This window comes from Ylistrum balloti, unplaced genomic scaffold, assembly GCF_031769215.1.
Source record: "Ylistrum balloti isolate Yb309-2 unplaced genomic scaffold, AGI_CSIRO_Ybal_v1 Utg370828, whole genome shotgun sequence".
In the NCBI taxonomy this organism is placed as follows: domain Eukaryota; kingdom Metazoa; phylum Mollusca; class Bivalvia; order Pectinida; family Pectinidae; genus Ylistrum; species Ylistrum balloti.
The window spans coordinates 414,226-433,296 of NW_026782478.1; the positions used below are offsets into that span (position 1 = coordinate 414,226).

Consider the following 19,071-nt stretch of genomic DNA (forward strand, 5'->3'; position numbering starts at 1 on the left):
CGGAAGTTGTACCGGTAATACTGAACGTCATCCTAATATGACCCTATCACGTAAAATTGAGTGTGGGGTATATGTAAAATCATCATGGCCTCTGTTGTGTGTTACATTGTCTTTCTGGTTACACTTATACTAGGTAAGTTATATACCGTTCTTTATTACGTCTGAGATAAACTATTTTGTTTGGTGGATTGCTACTATATACATGTTACATTGTCTGTGGGCTTATAATTGTCGATAAGAGATTAATATATACATTGTACAATGTATATTTTCTACAGAATTAATTTCCTATATTTTACAAATTATGTAATACTCTGTACTTGGCAATGTATATATTACACTGTAAGTCTTAGTCATACAATACAGAAGACTTACACTAGATATAGTTAATACACTGCACTTGTTACATCTGTTAACGGGGTTAGAGTTAAGTCTATCGCCAGCTGATCGGTAGAAAAATGAACGAGTTACCGAGATCTTCAGTGATCAGTTTGATTTGGGGCTTTTGATTATTTATTTGTGAGAAGATTTCTCCATCATTTGTAAATTAACCTTAACGAGAGTGGAGTCTCACCTTCTTCAATTATCCTCGTTGTCATTTGCGACAAAGTTGACAGTTGGCTGAGAGATTCAGCAGCTTATGTGTGTTCAATGTCACTAACACAACATGATGCAAATATTGATTGAGAATATTGGGGGTTGTTAACAATGCTTTAGTTTGTCAAATACCGATGTGAAGAATCAAATTTTGCTGATAGTTTATTCAACACGAAAAAAATATAAAACTTTGAGAAGACGGCGTCCTCTTTACTTCCATGGAGGTAAAATCAGGCTGGTTTATTGTACCATAAAGCATTGAGCATAGGATCTTGGGTTTTACCGCTTTTTATGACGCTGTTGTTCAAAGGCTGGTTAGAGATAACCATTGGTAAGTGAAAATTTTCAACAATGAATTAAACAAAATTGAGAAAATTCTGTATCATTGACCAGTTATAGTTTGATGAAACATGTCGGACTGGTTTATTTTGAGTGTTGATTTTGCCTTTAATTTTCTTGTTTGTTCAGTGGCACCAATTGTAATTTTTCACAAACCTCTGGTAACTTTCTTGTTTGTTCAGTGGCACCAATTGTAATTTTTCACAAACCTCTGGTAACTTTCTTGTTTGTTCAGTGGCACCAATTGTAATTTTTCACAAACCTCTGGTAACTTTCTTGTTTGTTCAGTGGCACCAATTGTAATTTTTCACAAACCTCTGGTAACTTTCTTGTTTGTTCAGTGGCACCAATTGTAATTTTTCACGAACCTCTGGTAACTTTCTTGTTTGTTCAGTGGCACCCATTTTAATTTTTCACAAACCTCTGGTAACTTTCTTGTTTGTTCAGTGGCACCAATTGTAATTTTTCACAAACCTCTGGTAACTTTCTTGTTTGTTCAGTGGCACCAATTGTAATTTTTCACGAACCTCTGGTAACTTTCTTGTTTGTTCAGTGGCACCAATTGTAATTTTTCACGAACCTCTGGTAACTTTCTTGTTTGTTCAGTGGCACCAATTGTAATTTTTCACGAACCTCTGGTAACTTTCTTGTTTGTTCAGTGGCAGCAATTGTAATTTTTCACGAACCTCTGGTAACTTTCTTGTTTGTTCAGTGGCACCCATTTTAATTTTTCACAAACCTCTGGTAACTTTCTTGTTTGTTCAGTGGCACCAATTGTAATTTTTCACGAACCTCTGGTAACTTTCTTGTTTGTTCAGTGGCACCAATTTTAATTTTTCACAAACCTCTGGTAACTTTCTTGTTTGTTCAGTGGCACCAATTGTAATTTTTCACGAACCTCTGGTAACTTTCTTGTTTGTTCAGTGGCACCAATTGTAATTTTTCACGAACCTCTGGTAACTTTCTTGTTTGTTCAGTGGCACCAATTGTAATTTTTCACGAACCTCTGGTAACTTTCTTGTTTGTTCAGTGGCACCAATTGTAATTTTTCATGAACCTCTGGTAACTTTCTTGTTTGTTCAGTGGCACCAATTGTAATTTTTCACAAACCTCTGGTAACTTTCTTGTTTGTTCAGTGGCACCAATTGTAATTTTTCACAAACCTCTGGTAACTTTCTTGTTTGTTCAGTGGCACCAATTTTAATTTTTCACAAACCTCTGGTAACTTTCTTGTTTGTTCAGTGGCACCAATTGTAATTTTTCACAAACCTCTGGTAACTTTCTTGTTTGTTCAGTGGCACCAATTGTAATTTTTCACAAACCTCTGGTAACTTTCTTGTTTGTTCAGTGGCACCAATTTTAATTTTTCACAAACCTCTGGTTAACTCTAACTAAGCTTTGAGCAATTAGTATACAAATAAATGTATAACATGCTCGCTATTCACATATTCTTGATGTTTTGAGTTCAGGTGAAATCTCTGCCGTGCGGTTCAGATACACCGGTTACCGATATTCCTACTACAGTACCCGATATTACTATGGTGGCTACAGATATTATTACAGTGGCTACAGATATTACTACAGTGGGTCGTAAGTACTGATACTACAGCGGATATAGCTACTACTACAGGGGGACGTAAGTACTGATACTACAGCTACTATTACAGGGGGTCGTAAGTACTGATACTACAGCGGATATATTGACAATTACAGTGGGTCGTAAGTACTAATACTATAGCGGATGTAGCTATTATTACAGGGGGACGTAATTACTGATACTACAGCGGATATAGCTACTATTACAGGGGGACGTAAGTACTGATACTACAGCGGATATAGCTACTACTACAGGGGGACGTAATTACTGATACTACAGCGGATATAGCTACTACCACAGGGGGACGTAAGTACTGATACTACAGCTACTACTACTGGGGGACGTAAGTACTTATACTACAGCGGATATAGCTACTATTACAGGGGGACGTACTTATACTACAGCGGATATAGCTACTACTACAGGGGGACGTAATTACTGATACTACAGCGGATATAGCTACTATTACAGGGGGACGTAAGTACTTATACTACAGCGGATATAGCTACTATTACAGGGGGACGTAAGTACTGATACTACAGCGGATATAGCTACTACTACAGGGGGACGTAAGTACTGATACTACAGCGGATATAGCTACTATTACAGGGGGACGTAAGTACTTATACTACAGCGGATATAGCTACTATTACAGGGGGACGTAAGTACTTATACTACAGCGGATATAGCTACTACTACAGGGGGACGTAATTACTGATACTACAGCGGATATAGCTACTATTACAGGGGGACGTAAGTACTTATACTACAGCGGATATAGCTACTACTACAGGGGGACGTAAGTACTGATACTACAGCGGATATAGCTACTACTACAGGGGGACGTAAGTACTGATACTACAGCGGATATAGCTACTACTACAGGGGGACGTAAGTACTGGTACTACAGCGGATATAGCTACTATTACAGGGGGACGTAAGTGCTGATACTACAGCTACTACTACAGGGGGACGTAAGTACTGATACTACAGCGGATATAGCTACTATTACAGGGGGACGTAAGTACTGATACTACAGCGGATATAGCTACTACTACAGGGGGACGTAAGTGCTGATACTACAGCTACTACTACAGGGGGACGTAAGTACTGATACTACAGCGGATATAGCTACTACTACAGGGGGACGTAAGTACTGGTACTACAGCGGATATAGCTACTACTACAGGGGGACGTAAGTACTGATACTACAGCGGATATAGCTACTACTACAGGGGGACGTAAGTACTGGTACTACAGCGGATATAGCTACTATTACAGGGGGACGTAAGTGCTGATACTACAGCTACTACTACAGGGGGACGTAAGTACTGATACTACAGCGGATATAGCTACTATTACAGGGGGACGTAAGTACTGATACTACAGCTACTACTACTGGGGGGACGTAAGTGCTGATACTACAGCGGATATAGCTACTACTACAGGGGGACGTAAGTACTGGTACTACAGCGGATATAGCTACTACTACAGGGGGACGTAAGTACTGGTACTACAGCGGATATAGAGAATACTACACGGGGACGTAAGTACTGATACTACAGCTACTACTACAGGGGGACGTAAGTACTGGTACTACAGCGGATATAGCTACTACTACACGGGGACGTAAGTACTGATATTTCAGTCCATACCGCTAAAACTACAGAGTTTTACTTCAGTGGATATAGTTACTATTAGGAGAGCAGTTTTTAGGCGCGTACACTTATAACTTTAAAAGCTGAGAAAGGACATATCAAAAGAGATGCCTCCCTTTCTATACATGTAACCTTTGAAAATCTTGTGGTTCACCCATTCGGTGCTCTCGTTCATTCATGATTAGTCGCTTGATCACACAATGTGATCAAACGCAGCATTATATTTTTTAAATGTGATATTTCAAGGGTGCTTAGATTTTATCTTCAGTTTTCAGTCACTAAGTCAGCAACATAAAAACAATACTTGAGTGTGTTTTTATTCAAAAGCTTGAAAGCAGCGATATTAGATACTAAAAGCAGCTAGGGAAGTATGATATTAAGTAATTTCACGTGAAATGGGAAATGAAAAGATAATATGATTTCGTAGAAGTGGTAATAACAGGGTGCAATCATCTTGATCATAATACTGACCAATAAAATTGTTTACCACATTCCTGGTATGTCTTATTTCGACTTCACAAAACCAATTCGGGCTTTGAATAGACTCTCTGTTGGCGTAGCATTTGCAGAGAGCAAGAGTCAGATTGAACGAAATAATCAAACCGGAAAAAGATCTATGGTTATCTATTCTCGTTCAACCAAATTCTATAACTTTTTAAAAAAAAAAATTAGAGTGAAAGCAGTGTAATGAATTGAGAGATTTTTTATATACTTAGCTATAGTTGTGATTATTCTGTGTTGGTAGAACATATGGAGGAAGAATTGCGGGAATTGTCATCGGTTGTCTGATCTTCACCGGCATTATCATCGCCGTTATCGTCACTGCGTGTGTGTTGTGTAGGAGGAGAAGGACAAGAGGCAGACTCATCACTCCGGCCGTCTTCTCTCCAAATACTACTTCCGGTATTACATGGCTACCCGCTGTATCTGGACCGGGGTCGGATTCTGTCCGATACCATCCATCAAGGGCAATTATAGAGCCAAAGAATAGATTCTTAGCATATTTCACCACCTGTTCGTAAAAGGCGACTAAAATTAGGCTCCCTGTAGATCGGGGAATTTCATCCATGACATCAACTAAAGGAATATTGGTGAAGAAACTAAAACAGATCTGCTGTCCTCATTGCAACACTTAGGATCTAGATATCTCCTATTTTCTCTGACCCCTGTCCGCTCTCTGTTCCCGTGTTTTATTTTCCACTCGTTGGCGAGTTCGTTAAACCCCATAAAATCATAGTTTGTAATTACGTATGTAACAACTACATTATTGGGTGTTTATTGACGTTTATACAACGGTGTTTCATTCATCCTTTACTACATTCAAATGTGACTCCTGTTTCACTGCTTTTTGGCGTGTGTATGACGCCCTTTTTTTCTTGCATTTTGACGTACATATGTATATGTGACACATTTTTGGTATCATTGTGTGACCTTTGTGACGCCTGTTGCACTGTATTGTGACGTGCATTTTAAATGTGACGCGTTTATTTTTTTCAGTGACGATGACAGCCATTCCACAGGGCAACGCGTCCACATTAGGGGCAGGACCTCCTCTCACTACCTACACAAATAATCTGGCAGACATAATTCCAAATTCACAAGGCACTGTGACCGCCTCAACAGAAAACAGTGGAGAGAAGAGTGGACAGTTACCACCATCTTACGACACGGTCGTTGGGGCACCCATTGCTACCATACCTCCCAATTCCGGTCCTCCTGGATACGTCTCCTCCCAAACGGATGTTGCAAGCGCTGACAGATTGTAACAGGATGTAGTCACAGCGATCACATTTGTTTCTATTCTATTGAAATTTATAAGGATAACTGTATTTTCACCATATTTCCTGATTTTAGTATGATTTTCGCGAATACCCTTGAAATACTGTTATTTATAACATTTCATATCGTCACTCTATAAATTTCCATCATACAGTTATAGACTAACATAATATTTCTTCCGGGTATAATCGTTTTATCATCACACTTGTAGTAGTAAGGACAATGACAAATGGGTTGACTCAGCTTTTAGCTCCTAGTGACGATTGCTCCGCCATTTTTCTACATGGAAAGTTTCACGAGTCGAGAACTTGCAGTCCAGTACTCTCGTCCTCGAAAATGACCACGACCAAGTTTTTTTGTCTCCAAGGAAGCACCTCATTCTTCTATACTAATACACGTTGAGTATTATACGGCTCGGAATCTATAATGGAAGAGGGTATGACTCTCGAACTGGTAACCTCTCGATATTTAACTTCCCGCCAGCTCATGTAAATAAAATTGTTACTAATCATGTAACAGTTATTTCTGTAAATAATGCCATCTTTCCTTCGTTTTTTTACTGTACATTACATTATTGTCGATGTAAGTTATTTTTCACGTTTTGTCCATATGTCGGTACACAAAGGTAAGAAAGTAAATACAAACAAGTGATATGCACAATCAAACAGAAGATGCGCATCGTCTATGGCACTGCACGTCGCTTTGTCATTATGTGGAATATTTTAGTGTGCCCGTCATCTAATTTTGTTTAAATATCCTCATTAAAACAGATACAGAAATGATTTCATTTTTATGAATGTCGAGACAAATGATTCACAGCAGCCTATCATTGCTATGGTTTTCTTGTCTGGTACAAATCAACTATCATTACTATGTGTGTTCTAGTGTATTTCCAAGGATTCTGACAATCTATCTTATTCTTGTTTGTGTTAATACCGAATACGACACAGACAAAAATGACATCGTGGATTATTCAGAAAAGCATTCGGGCTGGGTCTTCGGAAATCGCAGAACAAAAAAAATAACCAAAACACCATCTGATTAATAACTTCCAAGAAAACAAAAAAATACTGATCGCCTAAAACGTAGGAAAATATCGCATTACAATAATAAATACACAGAACATTCCATAATGTACCCGATATCACGACAAAGCCCTGAACTTTCATTTGAATTTTAGTCTCGAACCATTGTGCTACATTTTTGTGACTTTCAGTATCGAAATAAAATATCCAAGTAGATACACTGTACAAACTTAATATAATAAAAATATAACCGGCAAGTCTATCATCATTTTCCAGAAAACTATTTCTACTGTACTATCGTTCGCTCTATAACTCCCTGTCATTGTCCCCCTCCGGTACCCCGTGTTATGTACCTGACAATTGACAGGTTATGTATATATATATACACCGTCATAAAAATATCGATACATCGGGTCGATACAAAAATAGTTCAGTCAAAACTCGGAAAAGTTTTTTTCATTATGTTTTAGACAAAATATCTCTTTTTCTAGATGACCCGATATCGGAAGAACCCCGTTTAACTCGAAGTGTGTTTTGTCGGTCCTTGTTGGCAAAATCTTCTCTTTAATCCCATAGTAATCAAAACTCGGAAAACTCGAATTCGGAAAACTCGAAAAACTCTGTTAATTCGAAGTAAAAATTTGGTCCCAACAACAAAACATATACTGAATATGATCGGAAAACTCGAAGTATAAATTTTGTGCCGATCAATTACATTGCTGATGCGCTACGCCGTTTTGCAATTTTACCGACAATAGGCTTTACAAGTGAATATTAATGTTCATGAGTAGTGAAAGTAGAAATATATATGTATATATCGACACAGCGAGAATATCGAATCATCGAAGATCGATTCAAACAACCCCGTGTTGTGTACTTGACGTTTGACAGGTTATGTATATATGTACTACTGTAATTAACAATATTCATGTTTTAGAAAAGTGTTTATTGTTATTTAATTGAATGATAAAAGGTAACCGTTAGATCTTATAATTGATAGATATCGGCGATAAAAAGTGAAGTTCTACTCACATTGCGTAATTTCCGTGTCAACGAAACAGTGAACATTGATAGTGATCGATAGTGTTAAGACTTTACGAACTGGAACTTGGTGTGCTTTCGCAAATAATGTATGACAATGGTGTTTTAATTATGGCCTTAAATTCGAAGACTAGTGCTTATAATGAATGTTCATTTACTTACAGTGCTTTGTAAGTCGACAGGTGTTATCGTAACTAACATGTTGTGTACATGCATACTCTTTAACTTGGTACCGACACTGTCCCCTCCGGTACCCCGTGTTGTGTACTTGACGTTTGACAGGTTATGTATATATGTACTTGGTACCGACACTGTCCCCTCCGGTACCCCGTGATGTGTACCTGACGTTTGACAGGTTATGTATATATATATACTTGGTACCGACACTGTCCCCTCCGGTACCCCGTGTTGGTATTTGACGTTTGACAGGTTATGTATATATGTACTTGGTACCGACACTGTCCCCTCCGGTACCTCGTGATGTGTACCTGACGTTTGACAGGTTATGTATATATATTTACTTGGTACCGACACTGTCCCCTCCGGTACCCCGTGTTATGTACCTGACGTTTGACAGGTTATGTATATATGTACTTGGTACCGACACTGTCCCCTCCGGTACCCCGTGTTGGTATTTGACGTTTGACAGGTTATGTATATATGTACTTGGTACCGACACTGTCCCCTCCGGTACCCCGTGTTGGTATTTGACGTTTGACAGGTTATGTATATATGTACTTGGTACCGACACTGTCCCCTCCGGTACCCCGTGTTGGTATTTGACGTTTGACAGGTTATGTATATATATACTTGGTACCGACACTGTCCCCTCCGGTACCCCGTGTTATGTACCTGACGTTTGACAGGTTATGTATATATATACTTGGTACCGACACTGTCCCCTCCGGTACCCCGTGTTGTGTACCTGACGTTTGACAGGTTATGTATATATGTACTTGGTACCGACACTGTCCCGTGTTGGTATTTGACGTTTGACAGGTTATGTATATATGTACTTGGTACCGACACTGTCCCCTACGGTATCCCGTGTTGGTATTTGACGTTTGACAGGTTATGTATATATATCCTTGGTACCGACACTGTCCCCTCCGGTACCCCGTGTTGTGTACCTGACGTTTGACAGGTTATGTATATATGTACTTGGTACCGACACTGTCCCCTCCGGTACCCCGTGTTGGTATTTGACGTTTGACAGGTTATGTATATATGTACTTGGTACCGACACTGTCCCCTCCGGTACCTCGTGATGTGTACCTGACGTTTGACAGGTTATGTATATATATTTACTTGGTACCGACACTGTCCCCTCCGGTATCCCGTGTTATGTACCTGACGTTTTACAGGTTATGTATATATGTACTTGGTACCGACACTGTCCCCTCCGGTACCCCGTGTTGGTATTTGACGTTTGACAGGTTATGTATATATGTACTTGGTACCGACACTGTCCCCTCCGGTACCCCGTGTTGGTATTTGACGTTTGACAGGTTATGTATATATGTACTTGGTACCGACACTGTCCCCTCCGGTACCCCGTGTTGGTATTTGACGTTTGACAGGTTATGTATATATGTACTTGGTACCGACACTGTCCCCTCCGGTACCCCGTGTTGGTATTTGACGTTTGACAGGTTATGTATATATGTACTTGGTACCGACACTGTCCCCTCCGGTACCCCGTGTTTGTATTTGACGTTTGACAGGTTATGTATATATGTACTTGGTACCGACACTGTCCCCTCCGGTACCCCGTGTTTGTATTTGACGTTTGACAGGTTATGTATATATGTACTTGTTACCGACACTGTCCCCTCCGGTACCCCGTGTTGTGTACCTGACGTTTGGCAGGATTTTGTACCTGACGTTTTACATATAATTTTTCTTACTTCTTGTAACATCGATATGCGACACTTAAATAAAATCAATTGTTTTGTGTATTGTATGGTAATGGGTACCTACATCGCGAAGACAATACAATCCTGTGGAGTCCTATCATTGTGGAGGATTGTACGCACGGCTGACTATCTCAATGAAGTCCCACTAATTAACCTGTCTGTTACTCCTTTTATTTAAGTACAACTATTCAAGAGAGGAGTATTATAATTATAAACATATATTCAACATGGCGCCCGGCGGTGCAGTATTCGTTTTCCTGTCATTCTGCATTGGTAAGTACGAAGACTTTTCTGTACACAGTTTACACTTGTATTAAGGTGTTTGTATTCGTGTAATCACTATATCAAACGATTCACACTGGCTTAGACACAAACAGGCCATTTAAACAGACATTAACGGAGTTATTTTGTTCCAATAGTGGAACTAAAGAGGCCGACGTGTGTGCGTCTACCGTAGGGGCCCATCTATCGTCCCGTTTACCGCCCTACATATTGGCAGACTTATCGAAACCAAAGATGCCGACCTATGTTTACATCTACTTAAGGACTTCAGGTCAGTCAACCGGCCCATACATAGGGAGAGTTCAGGCGCCCCACACAGCGATAGAGTTTGACGGTCAAGGAGTCTGACTTGTGGTCCTTTTTCTGCATCACACAAAGGCTATCTTAGGCGACGTGTTAGGAAATGACGTAAGATAGGTCCTAATAGTGCTATAAAATGATGTCATAATAGTAAGACTTGCGTTGTATAGTCTCTAGATAAAACTTAACAGCACAATGTGTGTATTTTCGATAAAGACGAATAATAATTAGGCATGCGTGAGTTTATCGTTTTGTAAGTCATTACATAAACTATATAATTATGTAGATGTGCGGTGGTTGGCTACATCCGTAAATGTTATTTAGATATGGTTCAAATGTGAAGAGACCTTTATAACATCTAGATGTAATGTTTGATACGTTGTGTTTGTATTCGTAAAATGTAAACCTTTTGTTCTTTTTAATCATTTGCTCTTTGTAGCCAAGCGATTTTTAGCTGCTGAAAAGTAAATACACTTCGACGCAGGTACAGAATATAATAATTAGGATTAAAATTAACACACCCTAAAAAATAAAAAAAAAGAAGAAGAATTTTAAAACAATAAAAAAACCAACAACAAACAACAACATATAACTTGATTGATTGGACACAATATCCTTTTTAAATAATATCTGAAAATGAAACATATCAATTGAATTGTCGGATTATATCTAATGTCAATATGAAAGTAATCTGTGTGACAGAGACATTAACTCACTTTTACGCCATTTTAATCATCGATTCCTCTCTGAATCATTATGATATTGACTCGGCAATGTACTATTGTAAACATTGGCTCAACATCAAAATGTTTTAGGTTTTACACTTAGTGTAATAATGATAATTAATATTACAATAAGCGTTGTGGTTGTGTTTATATTGCCGTTAATGTAACAATTCTTTATACTGCTACAGAAATAAAATTGTGACGATTATCAGTCAATATGACAATACTATACGGCGATAACTGAAGTTCTCGTCAAGATACGAAAACAACACGTTCATGTGAGAACAAAGCGATAAGACAAATAAAAAACAAGACCGCGACAACACCTTCTGTACACGCAAATTCGCAGTTTAAAGTGTCGTGCTATCGCCTTGTCTGGTTGTTGCGACAATGCAATAAAGCGATATTTCCAATGCAATAAAACCACGTTTTGTATACGAACTGCGATTTAAGAGATGATCGTACATGACGACGATGTTTGAATTTTAAAACATGAAACGAAGCAGGTCAAATTCAGGGACAAGTCTCAGTATCAAAAATGTCTTCAAATAGCCCAGCGTACAATATATAATAATGCAACATTACATCTGTACAAATGATATAACTTAAGCGTATAGCTTATGGATGATAGTGTTACGTGCGACACAGTGATACACACATGTACATTAGGATATTTTATAATTTCCGAACTATGTTCTTAAAACATTAATTTTCCAAATTCAGCGTTGTGTTCATTGTATTTAGGTACTGCGCTTTATGATACATATTTTGGATGGAAAACAATAAGGATAGACGCAAGCTTTCCTATACATGTTTTATTTGATCAAAAACCGGTCTTTTCCAGCTATATATTTTCAGAAGAATGTCTCTTGCAGTTTCTATCGAGAGCAGCATGTTTACTGTTTTAAATGAATTACTGAAGCATGCAATATGTCCTTCCGCCATCAGCAGGAACACAATAAACAATGATATAATACAGTTCCTTCCGTCCATGTTACCGGTATAGGGCTGCGCTCAGTAGATAAAACAATCCAAAAACACTAGTCTTGCTTTCTATTGAGACATTAAAATAACACACCCCCCATCAGACACACACACAGACTTAGAGGGTTGTTGCTACCACTATTGTAATAATTATCAGACCAACAGTAGAACGTAAGAATTATTTAGGTTCACGGTGAGCCGATTGAGTTCAACGACTCACATCGTTATTTAGGAATAACTCTTAGTAGTAATTGCAAATGGAGAGCCCATATAATCAAGTTTGATCAAATCTATGCTCTGACTAAACTTAGTATAACGTACATAAGTCTACTCTCAATACTTAATTTGTATCAGAACACTTGTCCGACTCCCTTGAAAAAGTTAGAAGCAGTTTGAATCGTCTCACCACTGTACCGTCATAAATATTGACTCACCCCTATACAGTTAAAATCATTGACTCACCACTGTACCGTCACAAATATTGACTCATCCCTATACAGTTAAAATCATTGACTCACCTCTGTACCGTCACAAATATTTATTCACCTCTTTACAGTTAAAATCATTGACTCATCACTGCACTGCCATCATAATTGACTCACCCCTATACAGTTAAAATCATTGACTCACCACTGTACCGTCACAAATATTGACGCACCTCTTTACTGTTAAAATCATTGACTCACCACTGCACTGCTATAATAATTGACTCCTCTCTATACAGTTAAAATCATTGACTCACCACCGCACTGTTATATTAATTGACTCCTCTCTATACCGTTACATGTATTGAATCACAACTGTATACATGATCGTTAATAATGAGACTTCCATTCAAAGGTTCATAAAGGAGTTTTCATTTCAAATGATTTGATGAAAAAAACATGTTTAATAAAATTGTATATGAAGTTAAAAAGATTCTAGAAAAGTTCTATTTTGACCGGTATGCAAGTCAAGATCTGGGGGACAAAATCAAACTCAGCTATTTTGTTGTGTCATTTTCAATTGATGAGGAAACATTATTGTCTGTAGTATAACATAACAATAAAGTTTTGAGTGTCACAGTCAGTGAAAAATACTCCAGATTATAGATACAGGCGACATACAAAATGTATGTAAAAATATCATATTGGAGAATTCACGGGATGATATGTGACCCCTATAAATATTGTCCCGGCTCCATATCTGTAAGCTGACATTATCTCTGTGATTTAATATCAAATTGACAGTGCTCCATCATACCGCTACCATCCACCTTTTCAAATCCTGGATCCAACACTCGTACCGTTACGTTAACTCGCTACTGCTTCCTTACCTGTATCAACAGAAGTATAAATCGTATTATATTACAATATTACAATATTTTTGATATTACAAACATTGACTCACCTCTTTGTCGCAGTAAATGTTGACTCATCAGTGTATCGTTTCTGTAACTCGCCTCTTCACAGTTACTCGTATAACTGTATTGTTTTTTGACTCATCATAGTACCATTGATTCGACTCACCTCTATACCATTACATATCAATCATCAATTTTTCATTGATTTCTACAAACACAGGAACTATGGCTGCCGACTGTTCCTATCTCTACAAACACTACGTTAATGAGACGGATACCTACAGAGAAGTCATTCGCCTAAAAACCTGTAGCCGCACACAGGAGTGCTGTGGTAACTACACAGACAGGCGATGCTGTCCCCTGTCATCTCGGCAAGTAAACCGTGTGTGGTGAAGGGGCTAAATACATCAAAGATACTTGGCAGTGTGTCAACTTATTTAGAAATTACAAAACTTCAAGTCAATAGCAAGCGTGAGAATCAAAATGGTCCTAGAAATCTGTTGTCGCCATACGTGTTCTTAAGATCTCGTAAATAGCGAGACCTTGTATCGAATGGACCAATTCCCTTCATGATACAGAAGGGTGTTATGCCATAGTTTGATCAACATTTAACATCAGTTGAGATGGAAAAGTCCATTAATATCGTATCCGACATTTGTTCCAGAACGAAGACGTCGTCTTACGGCAAAAGTAACCAGCACGCACCTGCCCTGTTACTTATTGGTATAACGTCAGCCCTGGTGATTATTGGGGTGATTGCCATCTTCTGTTGGCGCCTGGTCTGTTTATCCGCCTATAAGGAATCTCGTCTGTCTGTTCGGTCACAACCTGCTGGAACACAAGGTATGTTAACGTAAATATATCGCTTCTTCGCAATCACGATATTTGTTGCATCTCTTCGTTTCGTCCGACATCGTATTCCTCACGCCTGTGGTCCTGGAGTTTTTAATAAGTCATTAATTGAAACAAACTTTGTGTTGGTGGCACTTTAATATTCCAGTTTAAGTGAAGATCCAAGGCGTATAAATTTTATTCGGGACAGTCTGTGTTTAGTAAGAAGCTAAGATCACTAACGCTCTGTCTTGTCGATACTGTGTCTTTGGGCAAGCCGCTTTACCGCAGATACTCTGGATGGCAGGTCCTAGAAAGATACCCTTCTAATGTCTCATTTAATTTTGTTTACTTAAATACAGATAGAAATGAGGCCAATTCTCGTCAGGACAGACGCCACGTGACTCGTCTTGGTCATCACCATGGCATGCATGGACACGGTCACCATCATCGCGTACATGTTGCTCTTCCAAGTCCACATTACTCGTCCCCAGTGGTTCTTCTAGATGAACACTTCGCTGGTCCGCATCCACCGGCATATACAAAGAAGTTCCCCGAGCTCAAGTACCTAGCCCCACCGTCATACGAGGACACTGTTGCTGTTAGAGGTAGAGATTACGTTCTTACGTTCTGTTATGAAATATTTAAACACATTTTAAATCAACTTGTAGGAAATACCTGATGTGTATGATTATAGGATATGAAGACAGCATGGAGAAATCATCCTACCGACAAAACACGACCAAATCACTATCCAGTATTGTATTATAAAGGTTTATTGTGTAACGGTAAGAAATGTGTTGTATTTTACCTTTACGGTATGGCGAACTGTTGTTTCCTTCTTAACAAATTATTTCAGAAACTGATCCTCCACCAGCATATACAGACGAACGTACATCCACGTGTTCGGACCACGTGTCTATAGATATGCACCAGGAAGAGGACACAGAGCGGTCACGAGATCAAGCGAGTTAAATATGGGAGAGAAAGAAGAAGACGCGAACGACAACGGAGGTGGGAGGAACAAGGTCGCAGCGAGGACAGAGAGGGGGGAGAGAGAGGAGGGAGAAAGCGGGAGAGTGAGAGGGAGAGAGAGGGGGTGTGGGTGCGGGAGGGGGAGAGGGAGGGAGAAGGGGGAGAGAGTGGGGGAGAGAGAGGTGGGGGTGCGGTAGGGGAGGTTGGGGGTTCGGGGGCATCGGCAAGGTTGTAAAAGTTAGGGCTTCTAAGTGTTTTGGTGATTTTTTATTAAGATCATCATCGTGTTATATATGGCATTACCATATCTGTAAAACACTTGTCAACGAATCCATATACTTATCACAGGTGTCATTACTAGTCACTGTGTCATAGAGAGTCAGTATGTTTCTAAAACGAGTCATTGTAATAATGTTCGTAACAAGGGTGCTGTATTGTCTTCAATTACGAATCTGAAATTTGTCATGACGATTCTTTGAGTTTGCGACACGTGTCAGTAAGTGTACAATTAATGCATTTTATGTGTCACTGTAAGTCTTCAGTGTGAGACAGTGTCAGCGTGATCATATGTGTTACATGTATATGTCAACCCTTTGAGTTTGTGTAAGAGCATATGTGTTTCATGAGTCTGAGTTTTTAATGCATGTCAGTAAGGTGATATGTGTTACATGTGTCTGAGTTTATGACAAGTGCCAGTAAGGTGATATGTGTTACATGTGTCTGAGTTTATGACAAATGCCAGTAAGGTGATATGTGTTACATGTGTCTGAGTTTATGACAAGTGCCAGTAAGGTGATATGTGTTACATGTGTCTGAGTTTATGACAAGTGCCAGTAAGGTGATATGTGTTATATGTGTCTGAGTTTATGACAAGTGCCAGTAAGGTTATATGTGTTATATGTGTCATTGCGAGTCTTGAGTGTGTGAAATACTATATGTTTCATGTGTCATTACGAGTCTTCGAGTTTTAAATGCACGTCAATAACAAGGTATGTTACATGTGTTTCAGTTTATGACAAGTGCCAGTTAGAGTTCATTTGTTATATGTCATTACGAGTCGTTGTGTTTGTGAAATAAAAACGAATTTATTATTTTGTTTATCCACCTAAATAATATTGTCAACATTCGTAAAATCATTTAAACAGACCAATATGACCTTAAATGGAGATAGTTTTTTCGTTGCCATTTCTCTGATATTTTGAAAAAATGGAAATAAAAGTGGCGCCAGGAAGACCAGCTATCGGACCTTAATAACTGCTCAGATAAGCTTTTTACACAGTTTGTAATATATTGGATGTAACAGGTGTTAGGTGATACTGAGAAATTATCGTGTATTCATCGACAAAACAACACTACATTATTACACTAGGCTCACTATTTAACAAGAAAATCCTGTACAATCACTTGAAACGTTCATAAACACGAAAACAAGAATTACGTTTAGGGTTAGATAGACATCGAGGTAGAAAATACAACACATGAATCAGACGCCAAAGATTTACAAATAGAGACCACCCAAACAAACACAACAACTTTTTCCAGAACCTTACCGCATACCACCATCTCCAACATTATATACCAACTGGTAGCATCCGCTCCCTGTACAACACAGAAGACACCTACATCATATCAGACACACAACAGAAGGGAGACAACCCTTGATACAATCAAGATAGCGTATCAAAACCTGGCACCCCCAGAATACCAAAAGCACTCAAACAAAAAAGGCAAAAAAACAACCAATAGTCGCGAAATCACCATACACACTAAGAAGCAGTAAAGCACACAGGCAAACTAAACAGAACACCAAGAAAATACCAACATGGCAACAATATCATGATTCAATCAAAAATTCCATACAACAGGGGCAAAATGTGAACAAACGAAAGGTTTACATGGAGACTCCTTAAAAAAAGGACAAGGAGAATAAGACCAGATGTTTCAGAAGAGTAAGCATCTTCTACTTCATCGAAAACACCGCCATGTAAACCTGACCTAGTAAGTAATGTCACGTTCTCAAATACTAAGTATTAAGTACTAACCTTGGTCTCAGTCAAACAAAGCTCTAATATACGAACCACAATATCGACGAAATCCTACGACATATTCTGCCCAGAAAGGACTTTTTCCATCTCATAAGATTGTGATGACTTAAAAACTTTATCAGTCATCAAGAACTGATGTATCTCGAAACCATGTGGTTTTTTTCCGAGTATGCACGCGACATTATCACAAAGCTTGTTACACTGCAAAATTTAAGAAAAACCTAATTTTTTTAGCTTTGAGTAAAAATATGTTCCATGGATTTAGTCCTAGAAGATAATATTATATGACACTGAAATTTAAGAATAAAAGATCTGCATGTATCTTGTTACTTGGTTCTCTAATAGATAAATTCAGTATCGGTTAATGTAAATGTGATTTTCAAGAAAAGTATTACGCCTTTCACAACTTCCTTGAAAAATATACAAATTTACTCCACACTTCAGTAAACACTTGAACATTTGAACCGTCGGAAACTGGAAATATATATTAAACAGCAATCCATTCTAAACGCAAGAGTTATTGAATACTCAAATGTAATAAAAATGCTAATGATCGACCCAGGTTATTAATAGTGGAGTGCAGAATCGAACGTAATTAGCATATCGTTGTAATTTTAATGTCTTGTGACGCTTTTAGAATCCATATTTCGTTAGGATAGAATACCGGCTTTGCAGCAATAACTTTTGTTTCGGAAAATGCGTCTCTTTTTAACTGACTTGCTTTTCTGTTCATATGAGCGCATCAACACGGGCTGCAAATACTTCGCCGTGTCGTTTGATTTCGTTCTACATCGATGATAACTTGTCCTATATAACAGGATCATTTTTGACCTCAGTATACATCCACCAGATTTATAAAAGGAAACTTGATTTTGAGGTTTGCAGAAATCTGCAGGCTGCGTTTAATTCAGTTATGATAGTATTTCCACAAATTAAGACAAGGTGTTAGAAGACTACATATTTATTGAACAAGATTACACAGTTACGTGCAGATGTGTCCAATTATATTAAGTATCTCTAAATATGTTGTATTAAATTTCAGATTACTTTGAGAAGGAAATTGACCTGTGTAACCTTGCCACATGGACAAATATCACAGCTTATCCCGAGAGTTACAGTTTATAGTAGTTTCTGATTCGAAATCCTCGGAAAGTTCTTTCTAATTATAGATTGGTTTAATTTACTTTCCCACACGTGATATGTTTGATTCGGTCCGTTCAGTACATTTCTGTATGTCATATACTCAAAACGAAAACTATGAATGTCTGGTGTTACATAAAACCAGACCGTTTTCATAAAAAAAAATGTTTTTGAAAAAGCAGAATCTTCGCTTTTAATGTCATGACTATGTTCATTTCTGAATCCAACTTCGCATGGTTGATTTATTTGTAAATTGCAAAACTTTTTTTTTATATTTTGTTAGATATTATTTGTAGCATGTTTTCATACACCTTTAAAATTGAATAAGAATCCAATTTTCGCCATGCATCCAATCTAGTCAGTGGTATTTTGGACCGAAATTTTGAAACTTTGGAGGCGACAGAAAACAAAAAAAAAAAAAAAAAAAATCGAACGAAATGTCAAAATTGAAATGAGGAGATGTACAAGTCCTATGATTCCATAAAACCTTGTAAT

General features: G+C 38.2%; 2 protein-coding genes across 2 annotated transcripts; both read left to right on the top strand.

The window, feature by feature from the left end:
* The first annotated feature begins 51 nt into the window (after positions 1-51).
* Positions 52-6,505, top strand: LOC132558807 (uncharacterized). The gene is made up of 4 exons (XM_060223416.1): positions 52-133; positions 2,406-2,526; positions 4,937-5,094; positions 5,689-6,505. The coding sequence occupies exons 1-4, from the start codon at positions 85-87 to the stop codon at positions 5,955-5,957; spliced, it is 597 nt and encodes a 198-aa protein (XP_060079399.1). The 5' UTR covers positions 52-84; the 3' UTR covers positions 5,958-6,505.
* A 3,674-nt stretch (positions 6,506-10,179) lies between these two features.
* LOC132558820 (uncharacterized) lies at positions 10,180-15,391 on the top strand. Its single transcript, XM_060223430.1, has 5 exons — positions 10,180-10,225; positions 13,806-13,960; positions 14,257-14,428; positions 14,779-15,024; positions 15,276-15,391. The coding sequence occupies exons 1-5, from the start codon at positions 10,180-10,182 to the stop codon at positions 15,389-15,391; spliced, it is 735 nt and encodes a 244-aa protein (XP_060079413.1).
* Positions 15,392-19,071: the final 3,680 nt, after the last annotated feature.

Bases quoted from the DNA above. Each gene is read 5' to 3' on its own strand.
- LOC132558807 (XM_060223416.1), top strand. From the start codon at position 85: ATGGCCTCTGTTGTGTGTTACATTGTCTTTCTGGTTACACTTATACTA. The intron at 134-2,405 runs GTAAGTTATATA...TTTTGAGTTCAG, and splicing joins TCTGGTTACACTTATACTAG to GTGAAATCTCTGCCGTGCGG. The intron at 2,527-4,936 runs GTAAGTACTGAT...CTGTGTTGGTAG, and splicing joins AGATATTACTACAGTGGGTC to AACATATGGAGGAAGAATTG.
- LOC132558820 (XM_060223430.1), top strand. From the start codon at position 10,180: ATGGCGCCCGGCGGTGCAGTATTCGTTTTCCTGTCATTCTGCATTG. The intron at 14,429-14,778 runs GTATGTTAACGT...ACTTAAATACAG, and splicing joins ACAACCTGCTGGAACACAAG to ATAGAAATGAGGCCAATTCT. The intron at 15,025-15,275 runs GTAGAGATTACG...AAATTATTTCAG, and splicing joins GGACACTGTTGCTGTTAGAG to AAACTGATCCTCCACCAGCA.